The following is a 23,376-nucleotide window of genomic DNA, read 5'->3' as shown; positions in this document are numbered from 1 at the left end:
TAGCTTATTTAGCATAATCACTATCTGACCCACATGGTAATGATAGTTATTAATGCCTGGCTGGTTAATGACTGTGAGAAGATACAGCCTAGCGTGACAGAGAGGGCTATTCTCATGTAGAATGATGCTGTAATAGGATTTCGACAGCATACCTAAACCCACATCTAGATTACACAAATTAGTCTCTATTGAAGAATACTGGAGGTTAGTATGTGCTGCAGACAGAACTGTGTCTATCTCTATTTTTCTCTTTTTGTTAGTGTGTGTACATATTAAAGGTGTGTGTGTGTTTAAATACTGTAGGATGGATTATATAGTCTTACCAGTGTTGTTTCCCAGTCCCCTCATAGGTCCTTTGTGGTAGTGGTTGACTCTGTCCTCATAGATGGGCTCTTTGTGGTGGTCTGGGGATCCCAGGGGACGCAGGTCTGGACCACAGTGACTGTGCTGATTACTGTAGGAACCCCTGGAACCTGGAGAGGGGGAGGGAGAGTGTAAGGGAGGGAGGAAGAGAGAGAAAGACAGAGAGAGGGGAGAGAGAGAAATCAGCCCTGAGTATTGACTTTTCTCCAGCAAAATGTAATTCTCCATACACATTGTCCCTAAGTGCTCTAGCCTCTCCTCTCTTTCTCTGATATCATCTTATCTTCTGTCCCAATAGACTCTCTCTAGCCTCCTCTACTCCCATAGTCTCCAGCCTCTCCTCTCTTTCTCTGTAATCATCTTATCTTCTGTCCCAATAGACTCTCTCTAGCCTCCTCTACTCCCATAGTCTCCAGCCTCTCCTCTCTTTCTCTGTAATCATCTTAGCTTCTGTCCCAATAGTCTCTATCTAGCCTCCTCTACTCCCATAGTCTCCAGCCTCTCCTCTCTTTCTCTGTAATCATCTTATCTTCTGTCCCAATAGTCTCTCTCTAGCCTCCTCTACTCCCATAGTCTCCAGCCTCTCCTCTCTTTCTCTGTAATCATCTTAGCTTCTGTCCCAATAGACTCTCTCTAGCCTCCTCTACTCCCATAGTCTCCAGCCTCTCCTCTCTTTCTCTGTAATCATCTTATCTTCTGTCCCAATAGTCTCTCTCTAGCCTCCTCTACTCCCATAGTCTCCAGCCTCTCCTCTCTTTCTCTGTAATCATCTTAGCTTCTGTCCCAATAGACTCTCTCTAGCCTCCTCTACTCCCATAGTCTCCAGCCTCTCCTCTCTTTCTCTGTAATCATCTTAGCTTCTGTCTCAATAGTCTCTCTCTAGCCTCCTCTACTCCCATAGTCTCCAGCCTCTCCTCTCTTTCTCTGTAATCATCTTATCTTCTGTCCCAATAGTCTCTCTCTAGCCTCCTCTACTCCCATAGTCTCCAGCCTCTCCTCTCTTTCTCTGTAATCATCTTAGCTTCTGTCTCAATAGTCTCTCTCTAGCCTCCTCTACTCCCATAGTCTCCAGCCTCTCCTCTCTTTCTCTGTAATCATCTTATCTTCTGTCCCAATAGTCTCTCTCTAGCCTCCTCTACTCCCATAGTCTCCAGCCTCTCCTCTCTTTCTCTGTAATCATCTTATCTTCTGTCCCAATAGTCTCTCTCTAGCCTCCTCTACTCCCATAGTCTCCAGCCTCTCCTCTCTTTCTCTGTAATCATCTTATCTTCTGTCCCAATAGTCTCTCTCTAGCCTCCTCTACTCCCATAGTCTCCAGCCTCTCCTCTCTTTCTCTGTAATCATCTTAGCTTCTGTCTCAATAGTCTCTCTCTAGCCTCCTCTACTCCCATAGTCTCCAGCCTCTCCTCTCTTTCTCTGTAATCATCTTATCTTCTGTCCCAATAGTCTCTCTCTAGCCTCCTCTACTCCCATAGTCTCCAGCCTCTCCTCTCTTTCTCTGTAATCATCTTATCTTCTGTCCCAATAGTCTCTCTCTAGCCTCCTCTACTCCCATAGTCTCCAGCCTCTCCTCTCTTTCTCTGTAATCATCTTATCTTCTGTCCCAATAGTCTCTCTCTAGCCTCCTCTACTCCCATAGTCTCCAGCCTCTCCTCTCTTTCTCTGTAATCATCTTATCTTCTGTCCCAATAGTCTCTCTCTAGCCTCCTCTACTCCCATAGTCTCCAGCCTCTCCTCTCTTTCTCTGTAATCATCTTATCTTCTGTCCCAATAGTCTCTCTCTAGCCTCCTCTACTCCCATAGTCTCCAGCCTCTCCTCTCTTTCTCTGTAATCATCTTATCTTCTGTCCCAATAGTCTCTCTCTAGCCTCCTCTACTCCCATAGTCTCCAGCATCTCCTCTCTTTCTCTGTAATCATCTTATCTTCTGTCCCAATAGTCTCTCTCTAGCCTCCTCTACTCCCATAGTCTCCAGCCTCTCCTCTCTTTCTCTGTAATCATCTTATCTTCTGTCCCAATAGTCTCTCTCTAGCCTCCTCTACTCCCATAGTCTCCAGCATCTCCTCTCTTTCTCTGTAATCATCTTATCTTCTGTCCCAATAGTCTCTCTCTAGCCTCCTCTACTCCCATAGTCTCCAGCCTCTCCTCTCTTTCTCTGTAATCATCTTATCTTCTGTCCCAATAGTCTCTCTCTAGCCTCCTCTACTCCCATAGTCTCCAGCCTCTCCTCTCTTTCTCTGTAATCATCTTATCTTCTGTCCCAATAGTCTCTCTCTAGCCTCCTCTACTCCCATAGTCTCCAGCCTCTCCTCTCTTTCTCTGTAATCATCTTATCTTCTGTCCCAATAGTCTCTCTCTAGCCTCCCCTACTCCCATAGTCTCCAGCCTCTCCTCTCTTTCTCTGTAATCATCTTAGCTTCTGTCTCAATAGTCTCTCTCTAGCCTCCTCTACTCCCATAGTCTCCAGCCTCTCCTCTCTTTCTCTGTAATCATCTTAGCTTCTGTCCCAATAGACTCTCTCTAGCCTCCTCTACTCCCATAGTCTCCAGCCTCTCCTCTCTTTCTCTGTAATCATCTTAGCTTCTGTCCCAATAGACTCTCTCTAGCCTCCTCTACTCCCATAGTCTCCAGCATCTCCTCTCTTTCTCTGTAATCATCTTAGCTTCTGTCCCAATAGAGTCTCTCTAGCCTTCTCTACTCCCATAGTCTCCAGCCTCTCCTCTCTTTCTCTGTAATCATCTTATCTTCTGTCCCAATAGTCTCTCTCTAGCCTCCTCTACTCCCATAGTCTCCAGCCTCTCCTCTCTTTCTCTGTAATCATCTTATCTTCTGTCCCAATAGTCTCTCTCTAGCCTCCTCCACTCCCATAGTCTCCAGCCTCTCTCTCTTTCTCTGTAATCATCTTATCTTCTGTCCCAATAGTCTCTCTCTAGCCTCCTCTACTCCCATAGTCTCCAGCCTCTCCTCTCTTTCTCTGTAATCATCTTATCTTCTGTCCCAATAGTCTCTCTCTAGCCTCCTCTACTCCCATAGTCTCCAGCCTCTCCTCTCTTTCTCTGTAATCATCTTATCTTCTGTCCCAATAGTCTCTCTCTAGCCTCCTCTACTCCCATAGTCTCCAGCCTCTCCTCTGTTTCTCTGTAATCATCTTATCTTCTGTCCCAATAGTCTCTCTCTAGCCTCCTCTACTTCCATAGCCTCCAGCCTCTACTCCCATAACCTCTATAGTAGGGATCATCAACTAGATTAATCTTCTTTTTTAAGCAGATGGTCAGGGGGCTGTAAAATTATTTCAAATAATTTATAGATTGCAACAAGCCCAAACAGATATAATATTTTAAAACTATAATTTCAAACCTTCCTTACATTTGTATATGATCAAATACTGTATATGTCTCTATTATGTGTGGGAATATTCTGGAACAAATATCCTAAATGAAAATCTCCTGGAGCTGATTTCCTGGTGTTTTTACAGAGATGGATGAGGATAAGAGGATGATGAGAGAGGGATGAGGCAGGATGATGAGGAGAGAGGGATTAGGATAGGAGGAGGAAGAAAGTGAGATGAGGAGAGAGGGAGGAAGAAAGTGGGATGAGGAGAGAGGGATGATGAGTGAGGGATGAGGAGAGAGGGATGATGAGTGAGGGATGAGGAGAGAGGGATGATGAGAGAGAGATGAAGAGAGAGGGATGATGAGAGAGGGATGATGAGAGAGGGATGATGAGAGAGGGATGAGGAGAGAGGGATGATGAGAGAGGGATGATGAGAGAGGGATGAGGAGAGTGGGATGATGAGAGAGGGATGATGAGAGAGGGGTGAAGAGAGAGGGGTGAAGAGAGAGGGATGATGAGAGAGGGGTGAAGAGAGAGGGATGATGAGAGGGGTGAAGAGAGAGGGATGATGAGAGAGGGATGAGGAGAGAGGGATGATGAGAGAGGGGTGAAGAGAGAGGGATGATGAGAGAGGGATGAGGAGAGAGGGATGATGAGAGAGGGATGAGGAGAGAGGGGAATACAGTCAGCTGTACTAACAACAGGAGATATTCTCCCTGAAAGCTATATTTCAATAGTGTACCAGTCAAACGTTTGGACACACCTACTCATTCCTTTGGTTGTTCTTTGTTTACTATTTTTTGCATTGTAAAATAACATTGAAGACATCAATAACACATATGGAATCATGTAGTAACTAAAAAAGTGTTAAACATATCAAAATATATTTTATATTTGAGATTCTTCAAAGTGGCCCTCGCCTGGATGACAGCTTGGCACACTTAGCATTCTCTCAAACAGCTTTTTATTTTTTTTAAATGTAACCTTTATTTAAAACTTTTTAGGGCTGAGATCCCGCTAACGGGTGCCAAATTCAAAACAACATACAAGTATTTCACACCATTTTAAAGATATACTTCTTGTTAATACCACCAGTGTCCGATTTCAAATAGGATTTACAGCGAAAGCACCACAATCGATTATGTTAGGTCAGAGCCAAGTCACAGAAAAACACAGCCATTTTTCAGCCAAAGAGAGCAGTCACAAAAATCAGAAATAGCGATAGAATGAATCACTAACCTGTGATGATCTTCATCAGATGACACTCATATGACTTCACGTTACACAGTACATGTATGTTTTGTTCGATAAAGTTCATATTTATATAAAATAATCTCATTATATATTGGCGCATTATGTTCAGTAATTCCAAAAACATCCGGTGATTTTGCAGAGAGCCACATCAATTTACTCATCATAAATGTTGATGAAAATACAAGTGTTTTCCATGGAACTTTAGATACACTTCTCCTTAATGCTACCGCTGTGTCAGATTTCAAAATAGCTTTAAGGAAAATGCAAACCATGCAATAATCTGAGTACGGCGTTCAGAGCCCAAACAAGCCAAAACTATATCCGCCATATTGTGCAGTCAACAGACGTAAAAAAAACATTGAAATTATTCATTTACCTTTGATGATCTTCATCAGAATGCACTCCCAGGAATCCCAGGTCCACAATAAATGTTTGTTTTGTTCGATAATGTCCATCATTTATGTCCAAATATCTCCTTTTGTTAGCGCGTTTGGTAAACAAATCCAAACTCACGAAGCACGTTCACTAGGAGCAGACGAAAAGTCAAAAGGTTCCATTACAGTCCGTAGAAACATGTCAAACGAAGTATAGAATCAATCTTTAGGATGTTTTTAACATAAATCTTCAATAATGTTCCAACCGGAGAATTCCTTTGTCTGTACGAACGAGCGTCACGAGCTCAAGGCATTCTGGCAGACCTCTGACTCATTCCCCTCTCATTCGCCCCCACTTCACAGTAGGAGCATCAGACAAGGTTCTAAAGACTGTTGACATTTAGTGGAAGCCTTAGGAAGTGCAACATGACCAATATCCCACTGTATCTTCAATAGGAAATTAGTTGAAAAACGACCAACCTCAGATTTCCCACTTCCTGGTTGGATTTTTTCTCAGGTTTTTGCCTGCCATATGAATTATTTTATGCTCACAGACATCATTCAAACCGTTTTAGAAACGTCAGAGTGTTTTCTGTCCAAATATACTAATAATATGCATATATTAGCAACTGGGACTGAGTAGCAGGCAGTTTACTCTGGGCACCTTATTTATCCAAGCTACTCAATACTGCCCCCAGCCATAAGAAGTCCAGGTGGGCCAGTTGAGAACAAGTTCTCATTTACAACTGCGACCTGGCCAAGATAAAGCAAAGAAGTGTGACAAAAACAACATCACAGAGTTACACATGGAATAAACAAATGTACAGTCAATATCACACAAAAAAAATATATATATAGAAAAATCTATACACAGTGTGTAAGCAATTTTTTATTTTACCTTTAACTAGGCAATTAAGTTAAGAACAAATTCTTATTTTCAATGATGGCCAAGGAACAGTGGGTTAACAGCCTTGTTCAGGGGAAGAACGACAGATTTGTACATTGTCAGCTCGGGGATTTACTCGTCCAATGCTCTAACCACCAGGCTACGCTGCCTCCCCAGTGGCCATAGTGGTGAAATAATTAGAATTTAGCATTAACACTGGAGTGAGATGTACAGATGATGATGTGCAAGTAGAGATACTGGGGTGCAATAGAGCAGAAATAAACAACAATATGGGGATGAGGTAGTTGGGTGTGTCACGGCTTGGTCATTGTATTTTGTGTTTTTGTTATATGTTTGGGTAGGCCACCGTATTTAGGGAGCCATAGTTTCGCTTTGTATTTCATGGGTGATTGTTCCTGTCTTTGTGTAGTTTCACCAGATAGGCTGTAATAGGTTTCGTTCCGTTTGTTGTTATCGTCTTTCAGTTATTTCATGTACCACATTTTTCATTCATTAAAGTCATGAGGAACCAACACGCTGCATTTCGGTCCGACTCTCTTCTTTCAACAGACGAACGCCGTTACAGAATCACCCACCACTCACGGACCGAGCAGCGTGTAAACTGGCAACGACGTAGACAGCTTCAGGAGCAAAAGGAGGACGTTATGGACAGTAGAGGCATGGAGTATACGACGTGGGAAGAAATCGACAGGTGGGCGGCCGACCCAGGGAGAGTGCAGGCGCCCGCCTGGGATTCGCTTCAGCAGTGCGAAGAGGGCTACAGGCGAATGGAGTCAAAAACGAAAACAACGCGACGCAGAGCGAAAACTGAAAGTAGCCCCCAAATATTTATTGGGGGAGAGCGCAGAGAGACAGTGGCTGAGTCAGGGTTCAGACCTGAGCCAACTCTCCCTGTTAATCGTGAAGAGCAGTTGCAGTGGGAGAGGCTGCACCACTTGGAGAATTGGACATGGGAGGAGGAATTAGACGGTAAAGGACCCTGGGCTCAGCCTGGAGAATATCGCCGTCCCAAGGAAGAAATAGAAGCGGCTAAAGCGGAGAGGCGCTGGTATGAGGAGGCAGCACAGCGATGCGTTTGGAAGCCTGAAAAGCAGCCCAAAAAAATTATTGGGGGGAGGCTAGAAGGGAGTATGGTTATGCCAGGTAGGAGACCTGCGCAAACTCCCTGTGCTCACCGTTGGGTTAGAGAGACCGGGCAGGCACGGTGTTATGCTATGGAGCGCACGGTGTTTCCAGTGCGGGTGCAGAGCCAGGTGCGGCACATACCAGCCCTTCCTATTGGCCGGGCTAGAGTGGGCATCGAGCCAGGTAAGCTTGGGCAGGCTCGGTGCTCAAGAGCTCCAGTGCGCTTGCACGGTCCGGTCTATCCAGAGCCACCTCCACACACCAGTCCTCCGGTAGCAGCTCCCCGCACCAGGCTTCCTGTGCGTCTCCTCGATCCAGTACCACCAGTTCCAGCACCACGCACCAGGCCTCCAGTGCGCCTCGCCTGTTCAGCGCAGCCAGCGCTTTTCTCCTCTCCCGCGCTGTCGGAGTCTCCCGCCTGTTTAGCGCAGCCAGGGCCTTTCTCCTATCCTGCGCTGCCGGAGTCTCCCGTCTGCCCAGAGCCGCCAGTGCTCCCAGTCTGCCCAGCTCCGCCAGTGCTCCCAGTCTGCCTAGCGCCGCCAGTGCTCCCAGTCTGCCCAGCGCCGCCAATGCTCCCAGTCTGCCCAGCGCCGCCAGTGCTCCCAGTCTGCCCAGCGCCGCCAGTGCTCCCAGTCTGCCCAGCGCCGCCAGCCTGCCCAGCGCCGCCAGTGCTCCCAGTCTGCCCAGCGCCGCCAGTGCTCCCAGTCTGCCCAGCGCCGCCAGTGCTCCCAGTCTGCCCAGCGCTGGCAGTCTGCCCAGCGCCGCCAGTGCTCCCAGTCTGTCCAGCGCCGCCAGTGCCGCCAGTCAGCCCAGCACCGCCAGTGCCGCCAGTCTCTTCCAGATCTGCCAGACAACCAGTCTCTTCCAGATCTGCCAGACAACCAGTCTCTTCCAGATCTGCCAGACAACCAGTCTCTTCCAGATCTGCCAGACAACCAGAATCTTCCAGATCTGCTTGTCAACCTGAATCTTCCAGTTCCGCCAGCCAGCCAGGATTTACCGGAACCTACTACCTGCCTGAGCTTCATCTCAGTACTGGGCTTCCTCTCAGTACTGGGCTTCCTCTCAGTACTGGGCTTCCCCTCAGTCCCGGGCTGCTTCTGTCCTGAGCTGCCCCTCTGTCCCGAGCTGCCCCTCTGTCCCGAGCTGCCCCTCTGTCACGAGCTGCTTCTCAGTTATGATGGGATCTGGGTGAGGACTATTAGGCCATGGTCGGCGGAGAGGGTGGATTATCCCAGGACGCGAAGGGGAGGAACAAGGACATTAATGGAGTGGGGTCCACGTCCCGAGCCAGAACCGCCACCATGGACAGACGCCCACCCGGACCCTCCCTATGCTTTTGAGGTGCGTCCGTGAGTCCGCACCTTAGGGGGGGGGGGGGGGGGGGGTTCTGTCACGCCTTGGTCATTGTATTTTGTGTTTTTGTTATATGTTTGGGTAGGCCAGGGTGTGACATGGGTTTATGTGTTGTTTTCGTATTGGGGTTTGTATTATTTGGGATCGCGGCTGATTAGGGGTGTTGTTAGGCTTGGCTGCCTGAAGCGATTCTCAATCAGAGTCAGGTGCTTATCGTTGTCTCTGATTGGGAACCGTATTTAGGGAGCCATAGTTTTGCTTTGTATTTCGTGGGTGATTGTTCCTGTCTTTGTGTAGTTTCACCAGATAGGCTGTAATAGGTTTCGTTCTGTTTGTTGTTTTCGTCTTTCAGTTATTTCATGTACCGCATTTTTCATTCATTAAAGTCATGAGTAACCAACAAACTGCATTTCGGTCCGACTCTCTTCTTTCAACAGACGAACGCCGTTACAGGGTGAGCTATTCGCAGATGGGCTGTGTAAAGGTGCAGTGATCTGTAAGCTGCTCTGACAGCTGATGCTTAAAGTTAGTGAGGGAGATATAAGTCTGCAGGTTCAGTGATTTTTGCAATTCGTTCCAGTCATTGGCAGCAGAGAACTGTAAGGAAAGGCGGCCAAAGGAGGAGTTGGCTTTGGGGATGACCAGTGAAATATACCTGCTGGAGCGCATGCTATGGGTGGGTGTTGCTATGGTGACCAGTGAGCTGAGATAAGGTGGGGCTTTACCTAGCAAAGACTTATAGATGACTTGGAGCCAGTGGGTTTGAAGATGAATATGACGCAAGGGCCATTCAACGAGAGCATACAGGTTGCAGTGGTGGGAAGTATATGGGGCTTTGGTGACAAAACAGATGGCATTGGCATTGATAGACTAGATACAATTTGCGAGGTAGAATGTTGGAGGCTATTTTGTAAATGACATTGCCGAAGTCAAGGATCGGTAGGATAGTCAGTTTTACAGTTCAGCAGCATGTTCAGCAGCATGAGTGAAGGAGGCTTTGTTGCAAAATAGGAAGCCGATTCTAGATGTAATTTTGTATTGGAGATGCTTAATGTGAGTCTGGAAGGAGAGTTTACAGTCTAACCAGACGCCAAGGTATTTGTAGTTGTCCACATATTCTAAGTCAGAACCGTCCAGAGTGGTGATGCTAGTCGGGCGGGCAGGTGCGGGCAGAGATCGGTTGAAGAGAATGCATTTAGTTTTACTTGCATCTAAGAGCAGTTGGAGGCCACGGAAGGAGTGTTGTATGGCATTGAAGCTCGTCTGGAGGTTTGTTAACACAGTGTCCAAAGAAGGGCCAGAAGTATACAGAATGGTGTCGTCTACGTATAGGTGGATCAGAGAATCACCAGCAGCAAGAGCGACGTCATTGATATATATACGGAGAAAAGAGCCGGCCCGAGAATTGAACCCTGTGGCACCCCCATAGAGACTGCCAGACGTCCGGACAACAGGCCCTCCGATTTGACACACTGAAATCGATCTGACAAGTAGTCGACAGGTAAACAAAATTAGGTACCATGGAATTGAATCAGTCCCGGGGCCATCAGCTGTGTAGCTGAGTGATCATATTGTCCAAAGAACAGCAATAGGTCAGTCAGGGAGCCGTTCAGTATTCAGTACTACGCTAGTCAAGTGGGCGACACAGTGTTTAGAAAGCTAGCAGGAAGAAGATGGGTCTTCGGCGACATCGCAACGGAATAGCCTGTTGAGACCAGGGGGATCGGTGGGGCTCTGTGTCGACAATAAAGGGTCCAGGCCAATTGGCAAAAGAGGTATTGTAGCCCTAGAATTAGCTGGTATATGGGCCTAGCTCGAGACTAGCTCAAGTCTAACTGGTGCTTGCTTCGGGACAGAGGCATTAGCTAACAGTAGCCACTCGGTAGCAGCTAGCTAGCTACAATGATCCGGTGTAATGATCCAGAGCGGCAGGAATCCGGTGATGTGGAAGAGAGAAGCAGTCCGATATGCTCTGGGTTGATAACGCTCTGTGCAGACTGGCATGTATTGTCCGAGCTAAAGCTGCGGTGTCCGAGCTAAATGGGAAGACTGCTAGGCGTGGCTAACAAAGACTAGTAACTAGTTAGCTGGCTAGCTCCTGGCGGAGGTTCCAGTTATATAAGGAATAAAAATAGCAGATCCGTACCACAATGGGTGAGGCGGGTTGCAGGAAAGTATATTTAGTTGGTAGACAGAAAGTGAGATTAAAATGTACCGTATATGACAAAAAATGTACAGGTGTGCCTTGTTAAAAGTTAATTTGTGGAATTTATTTCCTTCATAATGTGTTTGAGCCAATCAGCTGTGTTGTGACAAAGTAGGGGTAGTGTACAGAAGATATTTCTATTTGGTAAAAGACCAAGTCCCTATTATTGCAAGAACAGCTCAAATAAGCAAAGAGAAACAACAGTCCAACATTACTTTAAGACATGAAGGTCAGTCAATCTGGAAAATGTCAAGAACTTTGAAAGTTTCTTCAAGTGTAGTCACAAAAACCATCAAGCGCTGTGATGAAACTGTCTCTCATGGTGACCAGCACAGGAAAGGAAGACCCAGAGTTACCTCTGCTGCACCGGATAAGTTGATTAGAGTTAACTGCACCTCAGATTGCAGCTCAAATAAATGCTTCATAATTCAAGTATCAGACACATCTTCACATCAACTATTCAGAGGAGACTGCATGAATCTGGACTTCATGGTCAAATTGCTGCAAAGAAACCACTACTAAAGGAAACCCATAAGAAGAAGAGACTTGCTTGAGCCAAGAAACATGAGCAATGGATATTAGATCGGTGGAAGTCTGTCCTTTGGTCTGATGAGTCTAAATTTGAGATTGTTGGTTCCAAACGGCGTTTCTTTGTGGGAGGCAGAGTAGGTGAACGGATGCTCTCTCCATGTGTAATTCCCAATGTGAAGCATGGAGGAGGAGGTGTGGTGGCGAGGGGGTGCTTTGCTGGTGACACCGTCAGTGAATTATTTATAATTCAAGGCACACTTGGCAAGGCACATCTGGTTTGCGCTTAGTGAGATTGTGATTTGTTTTTCAACAGGACAATGACCGAACACACCTCCAGGCTGTGTAAGGGCTATTTGACCAAGAAGGAGAGTGATGGAGTGCTGCATCAGATGACCTGGTCTCCACAATCACCCGACCTCAACCAAAGTGAGATGGTTTGGGATAAGTTGGACCGCAGAGTGAAGGAAAAGCAGCCAAAAAGTGTTCAGCATATGTGGGAACTCCTTCAAGATGGTTGGAAAACATTCCAGATGAAGCTGGTTGAGAGTATGCCAAGCGTGTGCCAAGCTGTCATCCAGGCTAAGGGTGGCTACTTTGAAGAATCTAAAATATATTTTGATTTGTTTAACAACTTTTTTGGTTACTACATGATTCCATGTGTGTTATTTCATAGTTTTGATATCTTCACTATTATTCTACAATGTAGAAAACAGTAAAAATAAAGAAAAACCCTTGAATGAGTAGGCGTGTCCAAACTTTTGACTGGTACTGTATATTGTGCTGATCTGCAGTGGTAGAGGGTATTTTACCATGCTACTGTGTAGGAAGGACAGTGTTGTTATGTAATCTCTATAGACCATATTGTCTAGCATCAGCCATAAAATAATAAGATTCAAAATGCATTTTCCTCAGTCCTTTGTCTGTGTGTGTGTGTGTGTGTGTGTGTGTGTGTGTGTGTGTGTGTGTGTGTGTGTGTGTGTGTGTGTGTGTGTGTGTGTGTGTGTGTGTGTGTGTGTGTGTGCGTGTGCGCGTGCGCACGCGTTTCCCCCTTTTCTGGCAGGATTCCCGAACACAGACACCTCTGACATTTCCTCACTGAGCGCTTGTGCATTACACTGCATAACAAATGTATGGTAGGCCCTCCCTGGGAGGAAGAAGGAAGGGGGAGAGGCGAGTGAAAGAGCAAGAGACAGAGACAGAGACCGAGAGAGACAGAGAGAGAGAGAGACAGAGACAGAGAGAGACAGAGAGAGAGAGAGACAGAGACAGAGAGAGACAGACAGAGAGAGACAGAGACAGAGAGAGAGAGAGACAGAGACAGAGAGAGACAGAGACAGAGACAGAGAGAGACAGAGACAGAGAGAGACATAGACAGAGAGAGACAGAGACAGAGAGAGAGAGAGACAGAGACAGAGAGAGACAGAGACCTAGAGTGAGACAGAAAGAGCTAATAATAAAACAAAATACTTGGCATGGGTCATCAGACCCTCAAAACGTTCTACAGCTGCACCATTGAGAGCATCCTGACCGGTTGCATCACCGCCTGATATGGCAACTGCTCGGCATCTGACAGTAAGGCGCTACAAAGGATAGTGCGTACGGCCCAGTACATCACTGGGCCCCAAACAATGTCAGACTCCAGCCACCCAAGTCATAGACTGTTCTCTCTGTTACCGCAGGGCAAGCGGTACCGCACCGCCAAGTCTAGGTCCAAAAGGCTCATTAACAGCTTCTACCCCCAAGCAATAAGACTGCTGAACAATTCATCAAATGGCCACCCTGATTACCGTAATTTCCGGGCTATAAGCCGCTACTTTATTCCCACACTTTAAACCTCGCGGTTTATACAATGACGTGGCTAATTTATGGATTTTTCCCGCTTTCACAAGATTCATGCCGCCAAAGAACTGAGCACCGTCACATAATGTGACGTAAATCGAGCGCGCTCAAACTTCCCATCATTCTGATTAAGGATGTAATTTTGTCACCCTCATCATGGCAAAGACATGGAGAAATGCATATGATGCAGCTTTCAAGTTGAAGGCGATAAATCTGGCTGTTGGAAAAGGAAATAGAGCTGCTGCATGGGAGCTTGGCCTTAATGAGTCGATGATAAGACGTTGGAAACAGCAGCGTGAGGAACTGACTCAGTGCAGAAAGACAACAAAAGCTTTCAGAGGGAAGAAAAGCAGATGGCCAAAGTATTTGCAGCCACTCGACATCAGTGTAAATCGTGCATTTAAGGTGGCGCTCCTTGTTCAGTGGGAGGCTTGGATGACAAGTGGGGAGAAATCCTTCACTAAAACGGGCCGCAGGCGAAGAGCATCTTATGGTCAAGTCTGCCAGTGGGTCCTGACAGCGTGGAGCATTGTCAAAAAATCCACTATCATCAACGGGTTTCGAAAGGCTGGACTGCTGCGTGTTGAAGGGGCAGCATGAGCTCAGCAGGGTATTTGCCTCCAGATGAAAGTGACGAGAGCGACAATGGAAACGATCCAACATCGGATGAAGCAATTCTGAGGCTATTCAACTCCGACACCGAAGGAGATGACTTCAGTGGTTTCAGTGCACAGGAGGAAGATAGTGACCAATGACTTTCTTGGTAGGCTACTGTTTTAATTTTTGTTACAAGCCGTGTTTCGTTAAAGCCTATTTATTTTTGTTACAAGCCGTGTTTCGTTTAAAGGCTGTGTAAAGTGTTTCAATGTACCGGTAGGCACCTGCGGCTTATAGACACGTGAAGCTTATTTATGTACAAAATACATATTTTTTAATAATTCAGTGGGTGCGGTTTATATTCAGGTGCGCTTAATAGTCCAGCAATTACGGTATTTGCATTTACACCCCCCCACCTCCTTTGTTTTTACACTACCGCTACTTGCATAGTCACTTTACCCATACCTGCATGTACAAATGACCTCGACTAACCTGTACCCCTGCACATTGACTCAATACTGGCACAACTGTATATAGCCTCGTTATTCTTGTTTTATTGTGTTACCCCCCCCCCTTTTCCCTTTAGTTTATTTACTAAATATTTTCTCAACTTTATTTTCTTAAAACTTTATTGTTAGTTAAGGGCATGTAAGTGAGCGTTTCACTGTAAGTTCTACACCTGTTGTATTCTGAGCATGTGACAAATAACATGTGATTTGATCTAGTAGTAATAATGAAGAGAAGGAAGCTGCCTCCCTTTAACACTACTGATGGTTATTTACCAAAATGAGGGTTTGAATATGGACAGAAAGGACAGAAAGGACAGAAAGGACAGAAAGGACAGAAAGGAAGGAAGGATGGAACCAAGAAGAGAGGAGCACTAATTAGAATGATGGACACACTCCGTAGCCTGTCTCATCCTTGTCATCCTCCTCTCCTCTCCGGCTCTCTTCCCTCCCTTCTTTGATGTCTCATGGAGACTTACTGAGTCACTGCTCAGGCTCCCCAAATCAAAGTGCTCAACTGTTAGGATGGAGGGATGGAGAGAGAGAGGGAGGGAGCTGGCCTCCCATGACACTATGAAACTTGAACTTTGATATAGTCAGAAAAATGTTATAATGATTAAAGGAAATAAAAGGAATATGCAAAACCAGCCCAAGTCCCCTGCTGCCTGTGTTCAGCTCTTAACCTCCTGTTTGTGTGCTAAAAAGGAAACATGAACTATATTACTATAAAGTATTATATAAATATGATCATAAAACCACAATGCAACACCACTACAAAGTATTGCTTTAGCCTGTTACTCTTGAGGATTTAAACTCATTCTACAACAGTCATTAACGTTTTCACTTTCATGTTTGTGCTCAACGTCAAAGATAAATAAATACATTATTAAACAAGGAGCATAACACAGCACAAACATTCAGTGTTGCATTCATGTTATAGCTAGCAGCGTTTCAAATGTACACTGTCAACGATCTTCAACATCCTGTCTTGTATCAATTCTTAGAAAACAATTTAATTTAAACTTTAGAAGTGATGGAATTTTTAAGGACCTGACACTAGCTAAAGACATCATTGAGTATTTGTATGAAGTAATGTCTCCAAAACTGTCTATAAGTGTAATATAGAGCACAACCCTGGCCTGTGTTCTATTCTCTCTCCACACAAAAAGCCCTTGAAGCATCACGACTCAGCTGTATAAGAGGCTGATTGCAGTCTTCAGACGCACTGAACCTTCAGATGACATTCAACAAACACACAGCTTATTCAACACAGACCTACACACACACACACTGCAGAGCACAACCACTCATTACTGCAGAGCCACGGGTCTGTTATTGGGATCAATAAGAGAAAAGATGTTAGTAACCTGACAGACAGTTATTACCACTGAGTAACTCTAACTCAAAGATAACAGTCAACAACTCACTCACACCGAGGACAACAGTCAGACCACATAACAAGGTAAAGACCAACTCTAGGCCAAGGACTCACTTAACTCTATACAGAAGAGTAAATAACAGCAGAGGATAAATATTCAGTGTTTGCATTGTATACATGGAGGGATTCACTTTGAGAGGAGCATCGTTGCACACATGTGTGTGTACGTTTTACCTGCCAGACTGCCGGGCCTCTGTAGCGTAGCGGTAGCATAGAGCTCATGGGATATCTTGTACTGGTCGGAGGCGTGGTGAGCAGCCAGTCTTTTAGGAGACAGAGTAGCGTAGCTCCCTATGCCCGAACTCATCTAGTGATTCACATAGAAACCCATTGTGAAGAACAGACATGGTTATTTTTATTCTAGACAATGTTGCTTAAGAATAATGTGCAGTACTATGCATTGAATATCTGTGTTTCAATACACACCTGGTGTAGTGGGGATGATGAAGCGCTAGCCCCTCCCCCGGCAACTGTTGCTATGGAGTTGGGTGGAGAGCCCACCCTCAGCGGAGACCCTGTTGTTGTCACGGCACCAGTGGTGCTGTAAGCATAACAAATTGTTTGGTTATGAAATAATTTTAAATGTTTTCAATTGTAGGTTTAACTTCGTTCTTCTCCCAAACCAACCAATGAAATTGCCCTACCTGTAGGACTTGGCGAGTCGGTTGGCTGGGGACTGTTTGTTGGGTGAGGATGAGGAGGAGGAAGGTAGGCGCTGGGTGGTAGCGTAGCCCGGTGTGTCTGAGGCTGAGCCCAGGCGCTGCAGCTTGCTGGGAGAACCAGACCCTCCACATCCACCTCCAGTCAGAGGGGAACTCACACGCTGGGCAGGCAGGGTGGAACTGGAGTAGTACTGACCTAGGATCAGATGGAACAGGGGTTATAACAAAGTTGAAGAACATTAGTCCTCTAGATGCTGATCTAATACCAGTTTAGCACTTTCCCTAAGCTGTTGCTAGATCTGTGCCTAAGGGCAATTTCTAATCGAAGCTGAAAGTATTGGATGCCATGTGTAGTACCTTTAATGGTATTATCTCTGTCTCATTTCTCTTTATGTATAATGGTATGTACTGTATTATAAAACAATCATTTCCAACAAAAGCTACAAAGATTGGATGGCATGTGTGGTTCCTGGTCTCTTTAAGGACATTATCTCTCTCTCTAAATTCTGTCTATATAATGTTATGTATACAGTATATTGTATTTATATAATGTAGATGTGTACTGGTATTGTAGGTATATTGTATATATATAATGCAGATATACAGTATACCGATTGTGGGAAGCTGTGCATCAGGCAGATGAAAGGCACTGCCATGGCTCTGAGAGAAGGAGTCTCCTCCACTACCTCCCCCTCCCCCTGCCTGCTGCTGGGCCGCACGACTAGATGTCACCTGGAGGGAGAAAGAGAGAGCATAAAGAGAGAGTGATAGAGGAGAGAGGAGAAAGAAGAGACAGAGTGGGGGGAGTAAATAGACAGAGAGAGACAGAGAGACAGAGAGAGAGACAGAGAGAGACAGAGGGGGGGGGTCGTAAAAGACAGGAAATTACTATTCTACCTTATCACTTCGCTCTACATCTTCTTAAGGTAACAGATAGAGATTTCTAAAAGGTAGAACCTATAACACTGCCACAGATGATATCCGGTCCAGTTGGAATCCACTATCAGATCATGCATTTTTCACCCGGTCACAGTGATCCTATCCCAACACAACAGACAGAGTTATCTAATGTATTCCTCTAGATCCTCAGAGACCTCCTTCCCCTTATGCTAATGACAGTCACCATGAATATGTCTCTAAAGGTGAACCACACACACGCACACGCACACGCACACGCACACGCACACGCACACGCACACACACACACACACACACACACACACACACACACACACACACACACACACACACACACACACACACACACACACACACACACACACACACACACACACGCACACACACACACACACACACACACACACACACACACACACACACACACACACACACACACACACACACACACACACACACACACACACATGTTCCTCAGGCAGCTCCTGGCTCCAGGCTGTATTTTCCCTCCCTAATAAGCCAAAGTGTGTTTACTGATTACAGTGACTCTGTGGTTCCAGGTCACTCATTAAGCCCAGGCATCACAGGGTAGCAGGACATTTTTGCATCTACTTCTCCATTTCGAGATTTTGGGGTATTTTGGTCCATTAATATTAGTATTTTCAAAGAGTCTAAATAAAAATGTCAAAAGTTGATGAAAATGTATGAATTTCTTTGAAATGGACATACATGTTTATCTATATTGACACATACATGTACATCATCAAAATGTCATGAATTATTACTTACATCCACTGAAACATTGTACATCCATTACTTCACATCTCAAATGGACATCTACATGAAACATACATCCATTACTTCACATCTCACTATATTGACACATACATGTACATCCATTACTTCACATCTCACTATATTGAAACATACATGTACATCCATTACTTCACATCTCACTATATTGAAACATACATGTACATCCATTACTTCACATCTCACTATATTGAAACACACATATGTAAAAGCCAATTTCATAGAACATGTTACAAACTGGACTACATTTAGTAACTTACTTTGAAGGGACGGTGATTGGGTCTAAATAGGTGTTTGGTCTTAATTCAGTGTACTTATCTTTAACTGACATTTCCTGAAAGTCAGACTCATCCCACATAACACACAACTAATTTCTCTCAGCTTCAGAAGCATCTGCATCCACCAAATGGTGTGCGGTAATCCTTAGAGGTATTCTCCAGACTCGATATGGTGTCACATCGCTATTCTTTATGACATTTTCTTTTGAAATGAAATGTTTAGTATTTTACAGATAGAAAGATGAAAAAAAATATCTTTCCACAATCTGCTCTGTAGAAGTCTGGTTCTAACTTAGACTTTCTCCAGTGTCTAGAAAAATTAATTTGCATGCTATGCAAATATGCAGATATTTAATGAGATTCAGTTGAAGTCGGAAGTTTACAAACACCTTGGCCAATACGTAGAATGTATGCACACATGACTGTAAGTCGCTTTGGATAAAAGCGTCTGCTAAATGGCATATATTATTATTATTATTATTATATTTAAATGCAGTTTTTCACAATTCCTGACATTTAATCCTAGTAAATATCCCCTGTCTTAGGTCAGTTAGGATCACCACTTAATTTTAAGATTGTGAAATGTCAGAATAATAGTAGAGAGAATTATTTATTTCAGCTTTTATTTCTTTCATCACATTCCCAGTGGGTCAGAAGTTTACATACACTCAATTCGTATTTGTTTAATTGTTTAACTTGGGTCAAACGTTTTGGAGAGCCTTCCACAAGCTTCCCACAATGTTGGGTGAATTTTGGCCCATTCCTCCTGACAGAGCTGGTGTAACTGAGTCAGGTTTGTAGGCCTCCTTGCTCGCACACGCTTTTTCAGTTCTGCCCACAAATTTTCTATAGGATTGAGGCCAGGGCTTTGTGATGGCCAATCCAATAACTTGACTTTGTTGTCCTTAAGCAATTTTGCCACAACTTCGGAAGTGTGCTTGGGGTCATTGTCTATTTGGAAGATGCGTTTGCGACCAAGCTTTAACTTCCTGACTGATGTCTTGAGATGTTGCTTCAATATATCCACGTAATTTTCCTGCCTCATGATGCTATCTATTTTGTGAAGTGCACTAGTCCCTCCTGCAGCAAAGCACCCCCACAACATGATGCTGACACCCCCATGCTTCACGGTTGGGATGGTGTTCTTACGGTTGCAATCCTCCCCATTTTTCCTCCAAACATAACGATGGTCATTATGGCCAAACGGTTCTATTTTTGTTTCATCAGGCCAGAGGACATTTCTCCAAAAAGTACGATCTTTGTCCCCATGTGCAGTTGCAAACCGTTGTCTGGCTTTTTTTGGTGGTTTTGGAGCAGTGGCTTCTTCCTTGCTTAGTCGCCTTTCAGGTTATGTCGATATAGGACTTTTACTGAATCTTCACAATGTCCTTTGCTGTTGTTCTGGGATTGATTTGCACTTTTTGCACCAAAGTACGTTCATCTCTCGGAGACAGAACGCATCTCCTTCCTAAGCGGTATGATGGCTGCGTGGTCCCATGGTGTTTATACTTGTGTACTATTGTTTGTACAGATGAACATGGTACCTTCAGTCGTTTGTAAATTGCTCCCAAGGATGAACCAGACTTGTGGAGGTTTACAATGTTTTTCTCTGAGGTGTTGGCTGATTTATTTGGATTGTCCCATGATTTCAAGCAAAGAGACAGTAAGTTTGAAGGTAGGCCTTGAAATACATCCACAGGTACACCTCCAATTGACTCAAATGATGTCAATTAGCCTATCACTGGAATTGTGATACAGCGAACTATAAGTTAAATAATCTGTCTGTAAACAATTGTTGGAAAAATTACTTGTGTCATGCACAAAGTAGATGTCCTAACCGACTTACCAAAACTATACTGTGTTAACGAGAAATTTGTGGAGTGGTTGGAAAACAAGTTTTAATGACTCCAATCGGAGTGTATGCAAACTTCCCACTTCAACTGTATCACCTAATTATCATATTAATACAATATTTTATAAACATTTTTTTTAAGTATTATTTTTGTGTCCACATTGAACTGGTATAAGTTGATTGTGATATGATTAAGGGGAAACATTTACCCTATTAGGGTGTGGTGCCAAAAACGGATTCATCAGACATGGATTGGATTATGCTGTTTAAAACCTGCATTCATTAGTTCACTAGACTAAAGTCTTAAACACTCAGAGTCCCAAATGGCATCATATCCCCTATTTTTGTCCTAGTGCTCTGATCAAAAGTAATGCACTATATAGGGAATAGGGTACCATTTGGGACACAGAACAATCCTGTGGTTGTCTTGGGGTTTCAGCATTGAGGGGGACTCTGCTGTAATGTCGGTGTGCAGATACAGCCTGATCCCTCTGTACCAGGTGACACATCTCCATACGTTAAATATTCATCCGGAGGCCCATAGTGGTATAAATACACTGCAGGAAAATGGCTATCTGAGACAGTGGCTTACATAAACAAATGCACACACACACACACACACACACACACACACACACACACACACACACACACACACACACACACACACACACACACACACACACACACACACACACACACACACACACACACACACACACACACACACACACACACACACACACACACACACACACACACACACACACACACACACACACACACACACAAAATGAAAGATAAATAGATAGGCACTACGCTCCACTCATCTTAAGAGATTCACAGTGTGTGTTATAGGTGCTAGATCTCTATGCATTGTTGAAGCAGAAGTACCATTGTAGTATAAATACCTAGCTAGTAGTAGTGTATAAGAGGCTCTACTGTATGTGATGCAGTAGCCTTATATAATCAGTCTGTCCTGGTCTAGAGTAGACTATACAGCCAGGGCTACTCAGAACATCTCCCCAATCAACCTGACAGACAGGGCAAACCATCAGTGGAACACAACCAGACAGAGAGACACAGAGGGAGGACAGGGCAGGGTTGGGGGGATTGGGTGATGGGGAGGATGGGAAAAGTGGACAGGAACCCTCATATTGGCACAATTGAAACAGGAAGAAAGAAGACAAGAGAGACAGGCAATGCTCCTCTTCCTCTCTCTTGTCAGTCTCTTGTTTTTCTTTGTGTGTGTGTGTGTGTGTGTGTGTGTGTGTGTGTGTGTGTGTGTGTGTGTGTGTGTGTGTGTGTGTGTGTGTGTGTGTGTGTGTGTGTGTGTGTGTGTGTGTGTGTGTGTGTGTGTGTGTGTGTGTGTGTGTGTGTGTGTGTGTGTGTGTGTGTGTGACAAGATCTCCTGGTTTTAACAATTTGATATAAAATTCCAACGTTTGTCCACATTTCTCCAAACGTCAAATTTCAAATTTTCTCCAAGCGTCAAATTGTGTGTGTGTTTGTGTGTGTGTGTACTGATACTGGTACACTGAAAAACATACATTTGCATTTCCTTTCCTCTAGTAATTAGCTACTATTTCAAAATGTATCCCTATGTATTATTCATAACCATACAGACAGCAAAATAAAACATCTCAATGCATGCTGTATCTTTTCATAAAGCTTTGCAGTTGGTAACAAATGGCAGGTGTTGTTGTGAGTATGTCTGAGTGGATGAGCACCTGTGTGTGTTTGTGTGTGAAAGTGTTGTGTGTGTATGTATGTATGTATGTATGTATGTATGTATGTATGTATGTATGTATGTATGTATGTATGTATGTATGTATGTATGTATGTATGTATGTATGTGTGTGTGTGTGTGTGTGTGTGTGTGTGTGTGTGTGTGTGTGTGTGTGTGTGTGTGTGTGTGTGTGTGTGTGTGTGTGTGTGTGTGTGTGTGTGTGTGTGTGTGTGTGTGTGTGTGTGTGTGTGTGTGAGGATAAATGAACAAATTATTAGAGAAATAACAAACCAAACTGGTATCTCCCCATGCAATTAAACAGTCCACCTTTCACTGCTCCCCTCTCCCTTCCAACTAGATCAAAGAAACCGTGCTAAATGTATCTGTCTCTTTCCTCTAACCTCTACTAGCCACACACCTCCCCAGGCTACTATGACCTGTGTAGAGCAGCAGGATAGCCCACACACGATGGTGTGCATGACAAATAGAGAGAGAGAGATAAAGGGGAATGGGAAAGAGGAGAGAAAGTTAGAGCCGACTCCGTTAGCTTATTCCGAGCTAACAGCTAACTGAAGACTTTTGACTTGTAGAACGTGACTTTACCCTTCATAAGGTTAAGCTAAGAAGCATTAGAAAAGGTGAAAGCAGTAGATAGTGTGCAGAACAGCCACATCGCCCAGTCAAGAGGAGAGCTGGGCAGAGAACTCCCTGCCTGGCTCCCTTCCTCCATCCCTGGGTACAGAATAAAAACTGCTCAGGACAGTAGTGTTCGGCTACAGAAAATATAAACAAATATCGCAGTAACATATGAGAGTAACTTTGTCTTGAATGCGACAACTGCTTTACAAGAAGAGATTGTGAGTCGCTAAACATTAGCATTATCCTCATCATCATCATTAACATATCCTCATCTTTCTCCTCATCATCATTGTCATGGTGACCTACCTGGTTGTAGCTGTGCACGGCCCCTCCGACCTGTCCACTGCGCTGTGGGGTTGCCGCTGCAGCACTGTCGCTAAGGGCGAGGGTCTGGTTGCTATGGTAGCTGGCGGAGTACTGGAGCGAAGCCTCTGGGGTGGAGTTGAGCTGCAAAGAACTCTGGGAAAGAAGAGCTGGGGAGAGAGAGAGAGAGAGAGAGAGAGAGAGAGAGAGAGAGAGAGAGAGAGAGAGAGAGAGAGAGAGAGAGAGAGAGAGAGAGGGAGAGAGAAAGAGAGAGGGGGAGGGAGAGAGAGAGAGAGAGAGAGAGGGAGAGGGAGAGGGAGAGGGAGGGAAGGAGAGAGATGCAGCTATTTAGAA

The 23,376-nt window shown here is 44.7% G+C and overlaps 1 protein-coding gene across 1 annotated transcript in view; it reads right to left on the bottom strand.

The window, feature by feature from the left end:
• The window catches only part of ctnnd2a (catenin (cadherin-associated protein), delta 2a), a 439,609-nt gene that overhangs the window by 203,841 nt on the left and 212,392 nt on the right, over nt 1-23,376 (bottom strand). The window contains exons 6-11 of the mRNA XM_046292625.1: nt 23,026-23,192; nt 17,102-17,222; nt 16,473-16,686; nt 16,255-16,369; nt 16,003-16,135; nt 324-473 (exon numbers count right to left, since the gene is read on the bottom strand). Of these exons, the coding sequence (XP_046148581.1) occupies nt 324-473; nt 16,003-16,135; nt 16,255-16,369; nt 16,473-16,686; nt 17,102-17,222; nt 23,026-23,192 (900 nt within the window). The remainder of the gene's footprint in view (nt 1-323; nt 474-16,002; nt 16,136-16,254; nt 16,370-16,472; nt 16,687-17,101; nt 17,223-23,025; nt 23,193-23,376) is intronic.

This window comes from Oncorhynchus gorbuscha, linkage group LG12, assembly GCF_021184085.1.
Source record: "Oncorhynchus gorbuscha isolate QuinsamMale2020 ecotype Even-year linkage group LG12, OgorEven_v1.0, whole genome shotgun sequence".
NCBI classification, from domain to species: Eukaryota; Metazoa; Chordata; class Actinopteri; order Salmoniformes; family Salmonidae; genus Oncorhynchus; species Oncorhynchus gorbuscha.
The sequence above is the reverse complement of the archived record's forward strand: the minus strand, read 5'-3'. Positions and strand labels throughout refer to the sequence as shown.